General features: G+C 40.8%; 1 protein-coding gene across 5 annotated transcripts in view; it reads left to right on the top strand.

Annotated features, from left to right (window-relative positions):
* Nucleotides 1-5,537: 5,537 nt before the first annotated feature.
* LOC148885968 (TANK-binding kinase 1-binding protein 1-like) overlaps nucleotides 5,538-19,267 on the top strand; it is a 30,307-nt gene continuing 16,577 nt past the window's right edge. For 4 of the 5 annotated variants that reach the window (XM_089019314.1, XM_089019312.1, XM_089019311.1 and 1 more), the window contains exons 1-2: nucleotides 5,538-5,639; nucleotides 17,319-17,559. In XM_089019314.1, the coding sequence (XP_088875440.1) occupies nucleotides 17,329-17,559 (231 nt within the window). In that variant the 5' untranslated portion in view covers nucleotides 5,538-5,639; nucleotides 17,319-17,328. Of the gene's footprint in view, nucleotides 5,640-17,097; nucleotides 17,233-17,318; nucleotides 17,560-19,267 lie in introns of those variants that run through there. The other variant, XM_089019310.1, reaches the window with a different exon arrangement.

Below are 19,267 nucleotides of genomic sequence, written 5' to 3'. Positions count from 1 at the left end.
TAGTCACTAAATTAGGCTAAATAACAGGAACGTTCATCTTGAATTGGAGGGAAATTGGCAATGTCAATGTAACTAGATTTGCTGGTGATTAATTACTTAAAAGAGATTCACCAGTTGGTATCGTTAGACTTTTCACAGAAGAAAAGTTTATGGATTTATTAAAATCATGATTGTGACATGATCATTACACTTGTTTTGACCTGACAATTGTCATCCCCCTGAAGTCACTGAACAGATGATTTTATTCATATATACGATATACATATTGAATTTGATGACGATAACAAATTGGATAAGATTGAATTGCAAAATTTGATGACTAAACTTTTTTTCATTATGCTTTTTGTGCAGATGATGTGAACCGCAACAATTCGCAAACAGAGCTGGGTTATGGTGGTTGAGAAATTGTTCAATTTGCAGGACGAATTGATGAACTGTGAGATGCACAAGCCATTTGCATCCACCCATCCTGTGATCTTTCCAGGCAGACGCTGCTGAATCACAGTCGTAGAATCGAACTGCATTTTGATTCTTGATGTCTTTGGAAACAAAATTTAATCTCTGTTTCAATTGTCATAGGAGATCCAACAAAAGAGGCCGCAACGACTGGTGTGATTCACTTGCACAACTAGAGTTTGGCACACCCAACTGATGATTTGGGATCCACGACAGAGCCCCTATTGATAATAGTTTTGATTTCCAAAAGTATAGTGTTTGGCATCTATTCAAATGCATGGCAATTTTTTTGCACATATTTCTCATCCAACCATCTAGCGAGCAATGAATTGTTACAATTAGGTTTGGTCGAACGAAAGATATTCGACGTTGGAGATGTGATGGCGGAAATCCAACGTTTATTAAGACAGCCGCAAATGCTAATTTATCTTCTGGCTGCCTTTGCGTACAGGGATGACATTTGTCCGTTCAAAAGTAGTTTATAGTTATGACTAAAAAGGCAGGGTAACCTGTTGAGATTAATTTGATTACTTATTACCATTATTATTATGAATTGAATGCAGTGCACATTGAAGTAATTGACTTCAGTGCACATTAAAGGAATTTCTCGCCGTTAAGCGTGAAATTGGCAAATGAGTTGAGTGGGCACCGATGTCAGTCAGACATTCAGGCGGGATCAGTGATGTGTAGAATGAAACCATCCTTTCGACATGTGACCTGGCACAAGTCTTCTTTTGTTCTCCACAGGACGGAGCTGCGGTCTGAAGGGAATGACGTGGACCACACCAACGTGGGATGGACCGGTTGCGCACCTGCTAGCCGTCTTTTCAGCCACAAGCTTCATCTGGATTCGCGAGGACATCGTCAAGAAGATTCCCGATGCACGTCACTGGAGCCGCGTCGACAGATCACATACCTTTTCCCAGTCACCAACTCATCCGTGCCACACCCTGGGGCCTGCTTGTGACAAATGCTACAAACAATTTCCTTCCTCCTTCTCGTCCTGGTGATCACCATCCAGGATGCCATGAAGATTTGACTGTTGTAGCGAATGACTTGATTTTAAAGTGTCTCCATTGTGATTGTTCTATTTTGTGATTTTCTTTTCTCTTTTTCTTTCTTCTTTCTGTTCACCTCCACCGATGTTGGATATGTTCGTCAGGGGGGAGATGTTGGGGTAATTCGCTATACAAACATCTCTAAACATCGCATCTAACCTTTGTTTACGTTTTGGACTTCCTGATACGTCACGCTACTTATATACCCATTTTCATGCGTGGGAAATGGGCTGAGACGCACTTGAAAGACATCAAAGGGCTTGAAAGACAAAGGGTTGAAAGGCGCACTTCAAAGGCATACACTGACGTGTGACGCCACAAATGAGCACTGATGGAAAGTGTTACATGGGAAAATCAGTATGGCAGTATTTCATCCATGGTACATATCCTACCATCCATCCATTTTCTGAACCACTTTATCCTCACATGGGCCACAGGCAATGCTGGAACCTATCCCAACTTGCTTTGGGCTGCAGGGACACACACCTTGATCAGGTTTCCAGCCAATATCACGGCGCACACAAACTAACAACCATCCTTCACACCGAGGGACAATTTATCATCATCATCATACATTTCATTTATGAGCGCCTTTCAAAACTCTCAAGGACACTTTACAGTCACAGGATAGCGAGGCAATAGATAATTTCTAGCTAGCTAATAGATATCTAATAGCTAGGTAGCCAGCTATATAGCTAATAGCTGGTTAGCTAGCCAGCTAATACATAATAATAATAATAATAAATTTCATTTATAAGCGACTTTCAAAACTCTCAAGGTCACTTTACAGTCACAGGATAAGTTTTTTTTTGTGGGTGAGCAGCGGCAGCCACACATTTAGTTTTTTTAATCAACCTGCCATGCATGTTTTTGATAGAAAAAGGAGAAAAGTTACATATGCAAACTCCACACAATAAGGCCGAAGCTGGGATCAAACTGCAAGGTTCACTGACTGCTACTGGACCACCATGGTCCGTACACATGAGATTGTCAATATTGTTCAATATGTCTGCTGTATTTTCATCTTGATGCCAGCTGCGGAAAGCCCTTTGGATTACTTTGGTTTACAAACAGTATTCCAAAACAGTGCAAATCACAGGCGTTAAAAATCAAGGCCCAGAGGCCAGATCTGGTCAGAAACCTCATTTTAATTATATATGGCCCGCAAAAGCAAATCAAACATGTCAAGTTCCATGATGGTTGGTAAAGTGTACTGAAATGTCATATTTTCATGTCATAAATGAGTTTGCTATCTTACAATATTTTTATTCGGGCAAGAAGTAATAATGTGATTATGCGATTAAACATTTTTGTGGTTACACTGTCATAACGGGAAGACAGATCAAAAGTGGAACGTGACAAAAATTAGTTTAACACCAGAGGGAGCTAATGTAAATGAAGAAAGCTGTGTTTTGGACCATTTCCCCGACTGGAAATTTGCTGTTTTATATTTAATCAATTTCAAACATGCATAGGTTGACTACTGTGCATTGGTCACCCATTGTTGGGAACTTAGAGCTGATTTAAGTGTACATAAATAAATAAATATTTCGGGAAACATTTTATAAACAAATTCATGGTTGTGCTATGGGCTCACCAGTTTCACCCATAGTGGCTAATCTTTACATGGAAGAGATGGAGAAACAGGCCCTCACATCCTTCCCAGGGACAAAACCTAGACACTGGTTTAGATATGTGGACGATACTTTTGTCATAATTAAGAAACAAGAAATTCAATCCTTCACAGATCACCTCAACTCTGTAGACTTCAACATTAAATTTACTCGTGAGGACATTCAAGAGAACCAACTAGCCTTCTTGGATTGTAAAGTAATTATAAAAGAGGACAGAGCGCTAAAAACAGAAGTCTCTAGGAAGGCTACGCACACTGACCAATACTTACTTTTTGACTCTAACCACCCTTTACAACATAAACTAGGAGTTATCAGAACCCTCCAGCATAGGGCTAAACTAATACCAACTAGCACTGAAGGTAGAGAAAAGGAGTCTAAACATATCAGGAGAGCACTCACTAACTGTGGGTACCCTCAGTAGTCATTCAACAAATGTCAGAAAGAAACAATAGGGAATGAAACCAACAATTCTCAAGATACAAAAAGGAGAGGAGTAGCAGTACCGTACATTGCAGGAGTTTCTGAAAAATTACAAAGAGTCCTTTGGCAACATAAAATTCCTACTTATTTCAAACCGATAAACACGTTAAGGCAAAAATTAGTGCATCCAAAAGATAGGCTACCAAATGAAAAACAAAGTAATGTAGTTTATTCCATACATTGTAAGAATGAAAATTGTAAAGAGCAGTACATTGGGGAGACTCAACAAATTCTCAAAAAAAGACTTTATCAACATCGCAGGGATAATACAAGTGGGCCTCAATCGGCAGTACATTTGCACCTAAAAGCTAGCAACCACTCATTTGATGACAATGAGGTTAAAATCTTAGCGAAAGAACATAGATGGTTTGAAAGGGGGGTAAAAGAAGCGATTCTTATAAAACAACAAAATCCTTCATTAAACCGGTCTGGTGGGGTGAGGTTCAATTTGGATCGTTCATACAATAGCCTGCTTAGGCAAAACAGGTTAGGCAACTTTCGTAATGCTGATGAGGGTCGTTATGCTGATGAGGTGATACCGGTGGGAGTGGGGGTAATAGGCCAGTCGTTAGTCAGGAATGTAGGAACAATCAGTGGGGCCACAGGGAGGGGTCCTCTGCCCCCACAACCTGAGAGTAGGGACCTATCATAGCTGTGTCCGGCGCCACCATGTCTGGACATTAGGGATATATAAATGGGGCCGATACGACCAGTCAGACTTTAGTTCGCTGACGAAGCCTCTTGGATAGGAGGCGAAACGTCCGAAACCTTCACTTTTGTACAGATGACGGCTGAAGAAACCTTCTCATCGATGTACATAAATAAATAAATAAATACATGCATAAAGAAATACATGCATAAAGAAATACATAAATACATACATACATAAATACATACATGCATGCATACATGCATGCATGCATGCATACATACATGCATGCATGCATACATACATACATACATACATACATACATACATACATACATACATACATACATACATACATACATACATACATACATACATACATGCTGTATATAAACAGGCAGTCCCCTGCCCTAAACATAAGCACATGCACACTTACACATGTTTGCTTGAACGCACTGGAATAGCAACTGGAGAGAACCATCACCTTTGAATTTTGTTTACTTTTTTAATAATCTGTACATTTTTTATTAAAAAAAAACCTGGACACTTGTAAATATGGGTTGATGCAATACAGCTACATATATCAATATGCCTTTCTTGATACTTGCACTATGTACAGTATTTTATGAAACGGTTTTGCACATTTACAGGGTACAGTTGACATTTTTATTTTGCTATACAGTAAAGTCTCGTTATATCGATATTCAAGGGAGTCCGAAAAATATCGATATAACCGGGACTATCGATATATCCGATATCGATATAACGAGACTTTACTGTACTTAGAATATCTTGTTTTCTATCCTTTCACCCCCCCCCCCCACATTGTGAGTGAGGGTATTATCGCAGAGAAAGCACGGCAAGTTCACTTGGATATCATCAAGAGGCAACCTGGAAGTTCGTCATCATTTGACAACTACCGTCACAAAGGTAAATAAAACGACTTAATTATACAGTAGTTTCTTTCTTTAATTACAATACAATAGCACATTTATTATACATAAAATATGGTATATTTTTGTGTAGTTTTAAGGCTTATTTGGTAGAAAATTATGTTTCATGAGGACCTGGAAAATGATTATTCTCATTTTTAATGGTTTGCTATGAGAAAGTAATGTTTGGAAGACAGACTTTTCGCCTTACACACACTTTCTGGGAACCAATTAAGTTCGTAAGCTACCTCATTTTACGAACTTAATTGATACTCACATATGAGCAAGTCCCTCCCACTTACCATTTGGCTGACAATAGGGGGAGGAGGTTCACTCGCATCAGCATCCACTGCTGATGTCACACTCAAGTCATGTCGACCCTTCCTCAGCGCAAACAGCACCACCACCTCCACTGCCTTCGCCACCATACGTAAGTAAACAACCTCGAATGCGTGTACGTCCTTGCTCATAATACATACGTGTCTGTGTCCACAGTCACAATTTACTGGATGTATAAATCGTAACATCTCTATTATGAAGTGGGAAAGGTTGAAATGATTTTGTTGCGCAGCGGTCCATGGCGTGAAATGCAGCTCTGTCGGTGGCGAGACAAGTAGCATCGAGGGTCGCGGGGGGGGGGGGACGACAATACAAAAAATGGTTTATTAGAAACCCTCGGCGGAGGCTGATGCTATTCGACCGAAAGATCAGAGAAAACTATTATTAAATGGGAAATTTGGATTACAATGACCATAATTGTAATCATTTTGTTAGTACGTAATTCGTTTACAACATTGACTCAGTCCGGGCGTGTTGCGTTCAATGTTGTCGGCCATCTGAATAAATCGAAGAAACGCAGAACCTGATGATATTTTGCACGTGAAAAAAAGCCTCAAATATTCTATTTTTTACTTATTCCCCCCTAACTCTCCACGCCACTGGTGAAATATGCTGTAGTCATCAAAAACTAGAACAACCATAATAGAACATTGGAAGCACTGCACAAATCATATACATTCTAATGATATTTCCACAAAAATATTATTCAAGCCTAACGTAACGTGGGAATGTATCTCAAAATCCAAATTACATGTAACATGCAAATTGATGCGTTATTTGAGGAAGAACCAAATTACGGTTGAATCTTGGAAATGATGATTGAAGTGGATGATGTCAATCCTCATCAGCTTTACTCCAAAACAACCTTCAACAATAGTCGAGATCATTGATCTCTGAAGTTGGCACTTGGAGACGGCATTCTGCCTTGATCTTATTTGTCCGTATGTGCCTCCCCCTACCCACTCTACCTTGTCACAGCCATTGAAATTATTTGAAAGAGAGTTCATTATAGTACTACAATTACTACTACTCCTACTACTAATAATAATACTACAATACATCTTTATTTATATCGCACTTTCACAACAGCTGCAGCTGAATCAAAGCACTTTGCAGAACAGTTAACATAAAATAACATTACGGCTGCAGCTATTGTGAAAGCGCTATATAAATAATAACATTAATAATAAGAAGAAGAATGCATTAAATCAGCGGTTTCAAAGTCATTTTTTCACGCGGGCCACATTGTAGTTATGGTTTCCTCTCGAGGGCCGTTATAATAATAATAATAATAATAATAATAATAATACATTTTATTTCAAGCGCCTTTCAAACCTGTCAATCTACACAGAAAATGAAATTTTAAATAGGTGGGTTTTGAGATGGGATTTGAAGGTGGGAAGTGAATCGATGTTACGAATGTTGGGAGGAAGTGAGTTCCAGAGTTTGGGGGCAGAGCAGCTGAAAGCTCTCGTGTCTGTAAGTAAGGAATCTGCTTAACATTAGCTGAAAGCTCTGTCCCGCATCGTGCTGAGATGGGCAGGGGCGGCACACAGGAGTGGAGGGAGGAAGAGGATCTGAGGGAACGAGAGGGAATAGAAATTTGAAGGTCAGAGTTATGGATAGCTTTAAATGTATAAAGAAGAATTTTAAAGTTAATTCTGTATTTGGGAGCCAAACCGGGAGCCAGTGGAGCTCTTGGAGGATGGGGGTGATGTGGTGAAAGGATGAGGTTCTGGTGATGATCCGGGCTGAAGAATGAATGTTATGAATTTGGGGAAGCCATCCGAATGTTTAATCCCCTCCACATATTACATATAGAGGGCACAACAAATTAATGAATAACTAGTTTTCAAATCTGAAGTCAATAATAATGACTGTTATTGTGGTTTACATCCAAAAATATGAAATTTTGGTTAGGATTTTAGCAAGCATCATGGAATTTCACGTTTGATTTGCTTTCGCGCGCTGAAAAAAATGATGTGGCGGGCCGGATTTGGCCCCTGGGCCTTGACTTTGACACCTGTGCATTAAATAAATGCAAGGAATTGATGGATGATGTTCCCATATTAAGGAATGCAATACCCAGCCCACACACGCAGAGCTCAGAGTATGTCTGCCTGTACCACAATCAAATTCTGTAAAACTCCGTTAGAATACTTGCATTGCATACTTAGACGCAGTGGCGTCCGTGCATTTCACACCTAGGCCTTCACTGAAGATTTCACGCTAAATTACAAAATGTCAGTTTAATATAAGAAAAACAACAAGATGTTCACAAAACAAACTATTTGTTGAAAATAAAAGTAAACAAATCTTTTTCATTTGTTATTGAGAATAGGCCTACATGCGACAGCGACCCAATCACACAAGTCTCTGAGTACTTCTAAAGAGTTTGATGTTTCTCTTTATTTGTAAGTAGGTTCGTTGTCAGATCTCCCAGGCAGGTGACGCGCAGAGCTTGATCGCGGCGTGGAGTCGAGCAAGTCGTGCCGTGAGAATCCGTGCGATGCTGAGCAGGTCTCTGCGAGCTGTGTCTCTTTGAGGTTGTGAGTCCGAGATGAGTCTGAGATGATTCTGCTCCGTGGTTCGCCCAATCTCTCTGTCCCGCGACAACTCCTTTTATACCATTTTGAAGCGTGTGCTATGCGTCAGGGTGAGACGCACATCAAGGAGATCAAGCAATTGAAAGACATGAAAGGGTTGAAAGGCGCACTTCAAAATCATACACACGTGTGACGCCACACTTCCACTACAATCACACACCTGCGCCAATGCACATTATTTACACACCGCAGAAGAGCAAGATTTGTTTTTCTTTTTTTTTGTAGATTTGTCATTTCATTTATTTACCATTGATTTAATATGAATGAAATAACATTTCAAAAACATGTTAAAAGTGAAAAAATAAGTACATAAAAATGTTTGCACTCACCAAAACGGTTGTCCTCCAAAACACTTATTTAAATACAAAATCCATTCTCCTTTCTTTCCTCAAGAAGACTTCAATGACTTCGTTGTGCAGTTTGTCTGTGCGTTTCAGTTCCAACAATAAATCCTTTTCTATCGACATGGAGGCCAGTGCTGAAAGCCGCGTCTGTCCAGTCGTGTTTCTGGCGTATGTTTTAATTCGCTTTAAGGCCGAGAATGACCGCTCAACACAAACCCTTTCCCCGCCTGGGACAGGTTAGCTAGCTCGGGGGTCGGCCGGCCTCCTCTCACAAGGTCTAGCTTCTCCTGAAAGGTCTGTCTTGAGAATGGCCTTGCTAGTATATCTGCTACCAAATCTGAGTTGTTGTGAGTTAAAAAAGCGAGTAGATATACTTGTTTTTTCTGCTAAAGTTTCCGGGTCTGATCAGTTGTCGGCTTGGTTGATTTGCATAGCGCTGCCTCCCCTTAGGGCTGAGGTAAAGTGAGTATCCAATCACAGGACGCGTACGTCATCTTCAACGCGAGGCCCTCTAGCTGGCCTTACTGTGCCAACTCGTGATCTGATTGGCTCTCGCAACTGTATATCAACTACATGTGCCCGTTCTGTACAGCGCACAGACGCCCTCACTGTTGATTCTGAAGACGTCGGTCAGATTTCATACAGCCTGGCGACGCAAACTAGCTGAATTCTGATTGGATTAAAAACTTTGACCTAAAACTACAACACTGAAAGGAGCATAACCAAATGGATATAATAAAACATCAAGAAAACAGTATGTAGAATAATTATATATATATTTAGAAAAAAATACTTTTTTAATGAAATTGACTTTTATTATAATTATGATAATGATGTCTGATTATGTTAGGCCAGCAGAGAAGGCCTTGCTGGCCCTGACGGCCCACCACTGCTTACACATAGTTCCAGCGCATATTGTCTATTTTTAGATATCAAATTGTCAGATGTCCCAGGTGCAACTCCAACAAAACACCCTTTTCACCAAATGGTCAACCAAATTACCAAACAAGCGTATCGAGAATTGCACCTGCATGAGAACCGAGTTAAGCCAGTGTTTATGCTGTCAATGGATATGAAGGCCATCATGTCGGCCAGCTAAAAATGGGCTGTCGGAATAGTAGTGTAATACAAAAGGTCTAGAATTTTGTACTGAAAAGGCTTTTATTTGCCAGAAACTGATACATTGACTGAATATTTCATAATTCAAAGAATGGCTCAAACCTTTCTGTGTGGAGTTCCTAGCCCCCACAGGACTCACTGAGGAACACATCACTTCTCCAAGTACAGAAGTAAATGTAGACTGCTTGGGTGAACACTCATGTATCCTCAAGGACCTTGTTGAGGGTGGAGACCCGGTCTATTGTTCAATGTACAGGATGAAAATGAAATGGCCTCTCCTGTATCTGAGATTCAACTTCAATCAGCTTTACTGTAGCCCAAAAAATATTGGCTTATGTGTATTCTTTTTGAAAAGAGAGCTAATATTCTATTTTATTTGTCTCATTAAATAATTAGCAATGGTAAACCGAGACTTTTATTTTCAAATCCAACATCTCTGTTCTGCTCACAAATAAAACCACCAAACTTGAGGTGGGTGGTTTCCTCCATATTCTGTAGGTTACACAAGTTGGATGGTTTCCAAGATCATTGAAGAGTAACACAGCGCTTGGCTTTCTTGTGGGTGTTTTTTCCCCTCTATGTTGTGTTTGGAGAATGGCAAAGGATGGATGTTTTAAATATTTTTTGTTTTTATAAGTGTACTAGGACCTAGTGTGATGGAAAAAAAGAATGCATGACCACAAATCCACACATGAAAGACCAAACAATTCTGGCTGTACTAAATTTGTTTGCCTGATAAAATTTTAGTCTGGCCAGGAAAAGGGGATAGAAAAAAAGAATAACACAAGCTTCCACATCTTGAGTAATGAAAAAAATGTTGCTAAATTTCTCCTCTGAATGAATATCCAGGTTCTTTGTGATCAAAGTAATCATGAGTCAATGCTGTTCAGAAATACAATTGCCCCTTCTATTGGCGAATGTTGTTTGTGTAACTGTCAAGCGATCATACATTTGTCAGTCGTGTTATTGTTTCATTGTGTCACAATTGCAGTCCTGACTACCAGTTTGTGCACAGTTAGTCTGTAGAGAGAGGTAAATGGCACTGTTATTTTATTGGTAAGTAGATATTGTTCCCAATAAATACTAATACAGTAAAGTCTCGTTATATTGATACCGGTTATATCGGTAGTACTGCTTATTACGATATTATTTCTATGAACGCAAGGAGAAAATTTACATGCCGCAGGATCGGATATATCGATAGTCCGGTTATAGCGATATTTTTTCCGACTCCCGAGAATATCGATATAACGACACTTTACTGTATAATTTTATTTAATGGATTAAAGGCTGGATTCTCATGACATTGTTTTAGACGGCGGTGATGTTTCATCTTGATCGTGTAAGCAGGAGAGACAAATGAAAGAAAATACTGAAGCTGTCAATCAAGCCATGGCCAAAAATAAGCAGCACAGCATTGTTGAAGAGGTGACTTGAGTGAGGCTGTTGTGTTGCTATGATCTTTCTTCCTGACTTGGGAAGATTGAACTCAAAAGTGGCCTTTGACAAATATGAGTTTGACACCCCTAATTTAATACAGTAAAGTCTCGTTATATCAATATCGGATATATCGATAGTCCCGGTTATATCGATACTATTTCTATGCACGCACGGAGAAAATGACATGCAAACAGGGTCGGATATATCGATAGTCCCGGTTATATCGATATTTTTTCGGACTCCCTTGAATATCGATATAACGAGACTTTACTGTAGATGCCAGACAGATTGAGACACAGCCATAGAGCCTTTTTCTGCTAGATTGCAGACGTTTAAGCCCTCCTACATACCAGTACAGTACTTGCTCTGCAACTGCCTAACCCGTGTGACTATGTATGACTCTACGGTGTTCACAGTTTCCAAGTCGATATGTGTGTGCCAGAGAGCAGATAGATAAGATGATGCCGATCCAGGAAGATAGATCATAGCAACACAACAGCCTCGCTCAAGTCACCTCTTCAACAATGTTGTGCTTGCTTATTTTTGTCCAATCCTTGACGGCTCTAGTATTTTATTTCCCCCCTTAAATCTCCATACCACACATGTGAAATATGCTGTCGTCATCAAAAACTAGAACAACCATAATAGCACATTGGAAGCACTGTACAAATCATATCATTCTAATGATATTTCTACAAAAAAAAGTCGGAAAATGTGTTTTTTTTTTACAAAGTGCAATCGTATTGTATCTCCAAGTCACATTTTAATATTGAAAGAGTTTTTATTCATTCATTCATTCATTCACTTCCTTCCTTCCTTCCTTCCTTCCTTATCTGTCTTAGAAACATTGATAAATGCAGAGTGAATCTGATTCTATTCAGTGTCTGAAATAACATCTGCTCTGACGCCCGCGGCGTGCAACCTTTACGTTGCGCGTACAACTTACAGAACGTGTCCGCTCACAAAGGTAAATAAAATGACTTTATTTTATAGTAACATTTATTTCTTTAATTACAGTCCTTATGGAATGTGACTCTCTTTCCAAACAGCAATTCCCTCTGACCTCCGACCTCCAACGCAATCGCCATGGAGCCCCAATTTCGAAGGCTGTCTCCAGAGGGAGGCCCGATGATCCATATCTGGGCAATGGGAAAAGTCTTGGGGGTTCTTGTTTGCCCTGAGCGACCCTGGCCAAATAAACAAATACGAAGTTTTAATTGACACTGTGACTAAGCATTAATTTATCACCATATTAAATACTGTTGTTATAGATTGCTGCAGAACCGCACTGCATAACACCAAGCAAGAGCTGAGCCTAAAATGTTCACTGTTCCCGGTAATGAAATGAGGTCATATGGATTAAGCTTTAATTATTTCTCCCATCCATTCATTTTCTGTACAGCTTGTTCTAATCAGGGGCCACATGTGAAAAAATGCGAGTCTTCAATGCACTTAACATGGATGTTTTAGGACTGTCGAAGGAATTGAGAGTACCTGAAGAAAACCCACACAAACAGGGAATGAATTTCAGACAGGAATCACTGATTTTTTTGATTCTTTATCTGAAGGGAGAGATTATGTGCAGCATAGTATGTTGGTCCAATTAATAAATGAAAAAAATGTGTGGGAAAACATATGGCCATGTTCTAATCTGCCCTTGGCTTGCATCGAGTATGTACAATTGAATACTGTAATGGTGACTGAAAGTCTTCTTTTCCTTTCGGCTTTTCCCCTCAGGGGTCGCCACAGCGAATCAATGTCATCCATCTATCCCGGTTTTGTGCATCCTCTTCTCTCACACCAGCTACCTTCATGCCCTCTTTGACCACATCCATAAGCCTCCTCTTCAGTCTTCCTCTCGGTCTCCTGCCTGGCAGGTCAAGGCTCAGCATCCTTCTCCCGATATAGTCACTCTCTCTCCTCTGGACATGTCCAAACCATCTCAGTCTGGCCTCTCTGACTTTCTCTGCAAAGCCTCTAATATGAGTTGTCCCTCTAATGTACTCATTCCTGATCCTATCCAACCTGGTCACTCCCAAACAAAACCTCAACATCTTCAGCTCTGCTACCTGCAGCTCTGCTTCCTGTCTTTTCTTCAGTGGCACTGTCTCCAGTCCAAACATCATGGCTGGTCTCACCACTGTTTTATACACTTTTCCTTTCATCCTAGCTGAAACCCTTCTATGACACATCACACCTGCCATTTTTCTCCAGCCTGCGTGGACACGCTTCTTCACTTCTTTTCCGCATTCTCCATTGCTCTGAACAGTTGACCCCAGGTACTTAAAATCCTCCACCTTCTTTATCTCTTTTCCCTGTAGCATCACTCTTGCACTTGGATCCCTCTCATTCACACACATATATTCCGTCTTGTCCTTTCCAGGGCATATCTCCACATCTCTAGTTTCTCCGCCACCTGTTCCCCGTTCTCGCTACAGATCACAATGTCATCTGCAAACATCATGGTCCAAGGAGATTCTTGTCTAACATCGTCTGTCAGCCTGTCCATCACCATAGCAAACAAGAAGGGGCTCAGAGCTGACCCCTGGTGGAGTCCCACCTCCACCTTGAATTCCTCAGTCACACCGACAGCACACCTCACAACTGTCTTACAGTCATGATACATTTTGCACCGCTCTGACATACTTTTCCGTCACTCCAGACTTCCTCATGCAATACCACAGCTCTTCTCTTGGCACCCTGTCGTACGCTTTCTCCAGATCTACAAAGACACAATGCAATTCCTTCTGACCTTCTCTGTACTTCTCTATCAGCATTCTTAAAGCAAACACTGCATCTGTCGTACTCTTTTTTGGGATGAAGCCATACTGCTGCTCACAAATGTTCACCTCTGCTCTTAGTCTCGCTTAAACTACTCTTTCCCAGAGTTTCATTGTATGGCTCATCAACTTTATTCCTCTGTAATTAGTACAACTCTGCACATCTCCTTTGTTCTTAAAAATGGGCACGAGTACACTTCGTCTCCATTCTTCAGGCATCTGTTCACCATCTAAGATCTTGTTGAATAACCCAGTCAGGAACACAACCGCCACCTCTCCAAGACACTTCCATACCTCGATTGGTAAATCATCAGGCCCAAGTGCCTTTCCCCCCCTTCATCCTCTTCAGCGCCCTCCTCACTTCATCCTTGCTAATGTTTGCTACGTCTTGGTCCACAACAGTCACGTCTTCTACTCTTTGTTCCTTCTCATTTTCCTCATTCATCAATTCTTCAAAGTACTCTTTCCATCTTGCAATCACACTACTGGCACCTGTTAATACATTGCCATCTCTATCCTTAATCACCCGAACCTGCTGCAGGTCCTTACCATCTTTGTCTTTCTGTCTCGCCAGCCTGTAAAGATCAGTCTCACCTTCCTTGCTGTCCAGCCGAGCATACAAGTCATCATAGGCCACTTGTTTGGCCGTTGCCACCTTTACTTTAACCGCGCGCTGCATCTCCTTCTACTCCTGTCTACTCTCGTCCGTCCTCTCAGTGTCCCACTTCTTCTTTGCTAACCTCTTTCTCTGTATACACTCCTGCACCTCCCCATTCCACCACCAAGTCTCATTATCTACCTTTCTTCCACTCGATACACCAAGTACTTTCCGACCTGTGTCTCTGATTATGTTAAGGTAATGGTGACTGAAAGTGGAGCAGGAAATTTAAAAAGGAAGAAAGGAGCTAATGCATACTTGCAGTGTGTGGGCTGGAAGTGGATATGTGAGAGAAAGACAGTGTGGGCTGCGGGAGTGGGAGTTCTGCACAAGCCACTTGCATAGTATGACCTCTTTTGCTCAATGGCTATTGTTGTTTTCGCCAGTGCGTACGCACACACGTGCTGTTGAATGCGTATCTTTTGGAAAAGTTGCTCGAAGCCTCATTTTAAAATCATTCCATCCATTTGGAACCGCTTTTTCCTCACAAGGATCATGGGACATCCTGAAACCTAACCCAATCGTCTCCGGGCAGAAAGCGGGGGACACCACAAATGGGGTTGCCAGCAAATTGCAGGGCAAATATAGATCGACAACTATTCGCGCTTACATCACAACGAGGGACAATTTAGGGTGTCCCATTAACCTGCCATGCATGTTATTGGAATGTGGGAGGAAACTAGAGAACCCGGAGAAAACATAAGAGAACACACACTTCACACAAGAAGGCCTGAACCGGGATTAAACACACATGACCACTGCACTGTGAGGTTGACGCGCCAACAATCGGCTACAGGGCCACCCCTTGAAAATGATTAAAGAGTGGAAACGATCCATTCTTCAAAATCGATTGTTCACAACCAAAAGCATATTTTCAAATCTGATTAGATGACGCTATCTAATGTTGGTTTCGATCGGGGTCAAACCCTCAGTTTGTGATCTAACCTTGATCATGCCGTAGATACATGGATATAATGACAGTATTTATGTACATTTTATTAAAGTGATTTTCTAACCATATATACAAAACTGTTGAAGTTGATTTTTTGTCATTCATTTTTCGGACCACTTTATCCTTACTGGGGTCGCGGGGGTGCTGGAGCCTATGCCAGAAGTCTTCAACCACCAGTCGGGTGTCACCCTGAATTGGATCCCAGATACCAACAACCATCCACGCTCACACTCACTCCTATTGACAATTAGAAGTGGCCAATCAGCCTGCCATCATACTTTTTGAATGTGGAAAACGGAGAACACGGAGAAAACCGATGCAGGCCTGGGGAGAACATGCAAACTACATATAGGGTGGCCAAAGCTGGAATTGAACTGTGAAGTCAACGTGCTAACCACTGGACTACCTGCGCCGCGCTGAAACAAAATAATCCCTCAAAATTTAGCTAACCCTTTCATACACCCAATAACTTGATAACATAATCAGCTGTCCACAAAGCAACCACTCTCCCTGAAAGGATTACCCACCTTCAATGGGAAAGTCAATATATAAAGACTAAAGATCAGGTAATGGGGTGTTGAGCGGGAAATGAAAGCACCTTCTTGAAAGCCAGGCAGATGAATCACCACATATTTTGTAAGGTACAACGTAACGTATCTTAACAATATTTTTATCTTAATACCCACTAAATGAAAATAAAATTTAAATTCACTTTCACTCAACATTTTACTGCAGTATGAGTAATAGTGGCCTTAACCATATACTGTATCTTGGCTTGAAAGTTGTATTAAGTTCTTCTTGTCTACTTGATATCTAGTTTAAAACAGATTATTTTCTGACAAACAGTGTATTTTAGGTGTTCAATTACCTGACATGTTTCGGTGTATACTTCCGCCTTCGTCACAGTGTCACGGATGTTGTTGTGACGCGCCTTTTGCAGCTGGTGTTACTATGAGAGCGTGACCTACCTGTCAGATCTGACAGGCAAGTCACGCTGTCCGCTCGTCCCTCCAGGATACTGCTCCAGGTGATAGAGAGCATCTAAGTTCCCTCATCCCTTATGATGGTCCTCGGTTCTCGCTTCCGGATTTCAATGGCCTCCCTGATCCAGCGCATATGTTTATATTTTTTCTTTTGCAGTGGTCTGTGATGGCTGATTTATGGTGTTCCTGTTGTGCTTGTTCTTTTATTGTTCTTGTTTGTATTGTTGCTGTCTCCTTCTCACACTCCTTCTGGTGCTCTTTTTTTCTTGTATTAAAACTCCTTCCTGTCTCCCTGATGTATGATTTATTGCATGACTTGCATGGGATTTCATATATTGAGTTGCATTTATTTTCCGGGTGTATTTTGTCCTTTGGGTGTACCAAGATCTGTAGGAGAGTTGTGTATGGTTTGACCGGTGTGTTTATGTTGTGTTTCCTCATTGCTCTTTGTATGTGTTCTGTGATACCCTGACGAAGGCGAAAGTATACGCCGAAACATGTCAGGTAATCGAACACCTAAAATAAACTGTCTGTAAGAAAATAATCTGTTTTAAATAAAAAATTGTGTACCCTGGCTTTGTTTTTAAACCGTACCACGCAAGACAATTTGGAGTGTTGAATCTGCCTGCCATGCATGTTTTTGCAATGTGGGAGGAAACCGGAGGACCCGGAGAAAACCCACGCTGGCCCCGGGAGAACATGCAAACTCCACACAGGGAGGCCAGAGCGGGACGCAAACCGGCGACCTCCGTACTGTGACACCAGTGTGCTAACCACTTGACTACCGGGCTGCCCATAATATGTACAGCGACAAATAAATACAAAGACACAACTGAATGGCCTCTTCCCAATTGAGTGAACCGTTGTTTTTATTTCTGTCTTTTTCAGATAATTGTTGATGGAGGTATTTGGCACAGCAGAGCTCGGGCTGTTGGGAGGTGGCGAAGGGCTGCGAGATGATATAGACATGTCGGCAATTAGCTGGTCGGCTGATCATCTCCAATATGATATATATCCAGCATCCGGATTGGCTGTGGCTGCCGCATATCATGACATTAAGATCCGTCTTGCCAGTTTGGAGAGAGAGAACAGCAGCATCAAGAGAAAACTCAAACACTACGAAGTCAAGGTGCATGACATAATACAGTGTTACCTCTACCTACAAATGTCTCTTGATATGAAATTTTCAAGCTGTGAAGCGCCTCAACAGGAAAAGATTGCCTCTTTTTACAAAATACATTTTAACAGAGGAAAGGCGAAAATACAGTACAATATGTGCTGCAAGTCGCAGCTCCGAGGTTTATGAACGCAACGCACTAATAGCTGCTCTTCCATTGGCTACTTGCAAGTATATCCTGGGATCCCATTGGCTAAGAGGGACTTCTAACATTTGTGTCAAACTCTGGAGATAGATAGATAGATGTCTCCGGTACGTTCTCATCACTCGACCCTCGGCCACGTGCCATTCCGATAGTTTTGTGTAAATGTGAATCATCCAGAAAAGGTATTCACCAGTCGGGTGATCATTTATGATGCTGATGTTTGCCTTGGAAATTTTTGAATGATTGTTAGCAGCTGATGCAAGCAAACGTCTTTGTATCACTTTTTGGCAAAACAACAAGGACGTTGTTAAAGTTAAAGGACAAACGACACCATTTTTTTGTTTCCTAACTGACATCAGAAAAACATTTTATTGAATCCAAAATACCCAAAACTGATATTTTAGTCAAATGAAAAACACCAATAAAATGACTGAAAGAGTCCCAAAACTACTTCAAAATGACCTCAAAAAGTTTCTGTTTCAGAAGGTTCCGCCCCCTTGTTCGTGACATCACGCCAAAAACGTCTTGCCTTGCTCGAGAATCAAAACAATGGCTTCAGATTCGGAGAAGATGCTTTCTTGTAACTCATCCAGTTTTGAATATGATTCAAATAGTTCTGAAGAGGAAAGCATAAATGTTTGCAATCGATTAAAGAAGTAGTTCCGTGTCATTTTGAGGTGTCTGGACTGCAATGTAGTGTCGCAGAAAATGCACAAGATGGCGCCCAATCTCTGTTGGAAATGTGCTGATTTGCCTGCTGGGAATTTGTGTCAGCTAGTATCAAATAGTAGTCAAATAGTAGTGTAAGTAGTTTCATTACAATACAATAGCACATTTATTATACATAGAATAAGGCATGTTGTGTGTAGTTTTAAGGCTTATTTAGTTGAAAATTATATTTTATGGAGACCTAGGAATGGAATATTCTCATTTTAATGGTTTCCGATGGGAAATTAATTTTGGGGATACGCACTTTTCGCCTTACACACTCTAACCAATTAAGCTCATAAGCCAAGGTCTCACTGTACCCAAAATGCATTGTGTGTCACTTTCTCGGTCAGTGACGATACCTACCATGACGTCACGGTATGTATCGTCACCAACTAAAAAACAAGACTTCCTGAATATTCAGCGCGAGTCTTAAAACGTAAAATATAGCTATCTTTGCAAAATACGCTCAGTAGAAGTCATTTGAAGTGATTTTAGAAATTATGGACACAACTTGTCCGAAGGCGTCGGTTGTCCTTTAAATGACCATCATTTTTATTCTTTACTCCCGTATTTGTTTTTTGACATTATGCACCACTCTCCTTTATTATGCAGTAATCTAACAGTAGCATTTATTTGTTATATATTTTGATGCATTTTTATGCATTCGAAAAGATTTATGTTGGAATTGTTGGAATTAATGGGAGTGGATAAGGTTTGGTACGGATTAGGGTGTTTTAAATGGGAAAATGCATTTCTACTACGACTAAAATTTGTAGTTTATAAATGTCTTCCAGAACCAACTCA

This window comes from Hippocampus bargibanti, linkage group LG17 (genome assembly GCF_051943395.1).
Source record: "Hippocampus bargibanti isolate YZ-2025 linkage group LG17, ASM5194339v1, whole genome shotgun sequence".
Lineage (NCBI taxonomy): Eukaryota > Metazoa > Chordata > Actinopteri > Syngnathiformes > Syngnathidae > Hippocampus > Hippocampus bargibanti.
This window is presented reverse-complemented; position numbering and strand designations above follow the sequence as displayed.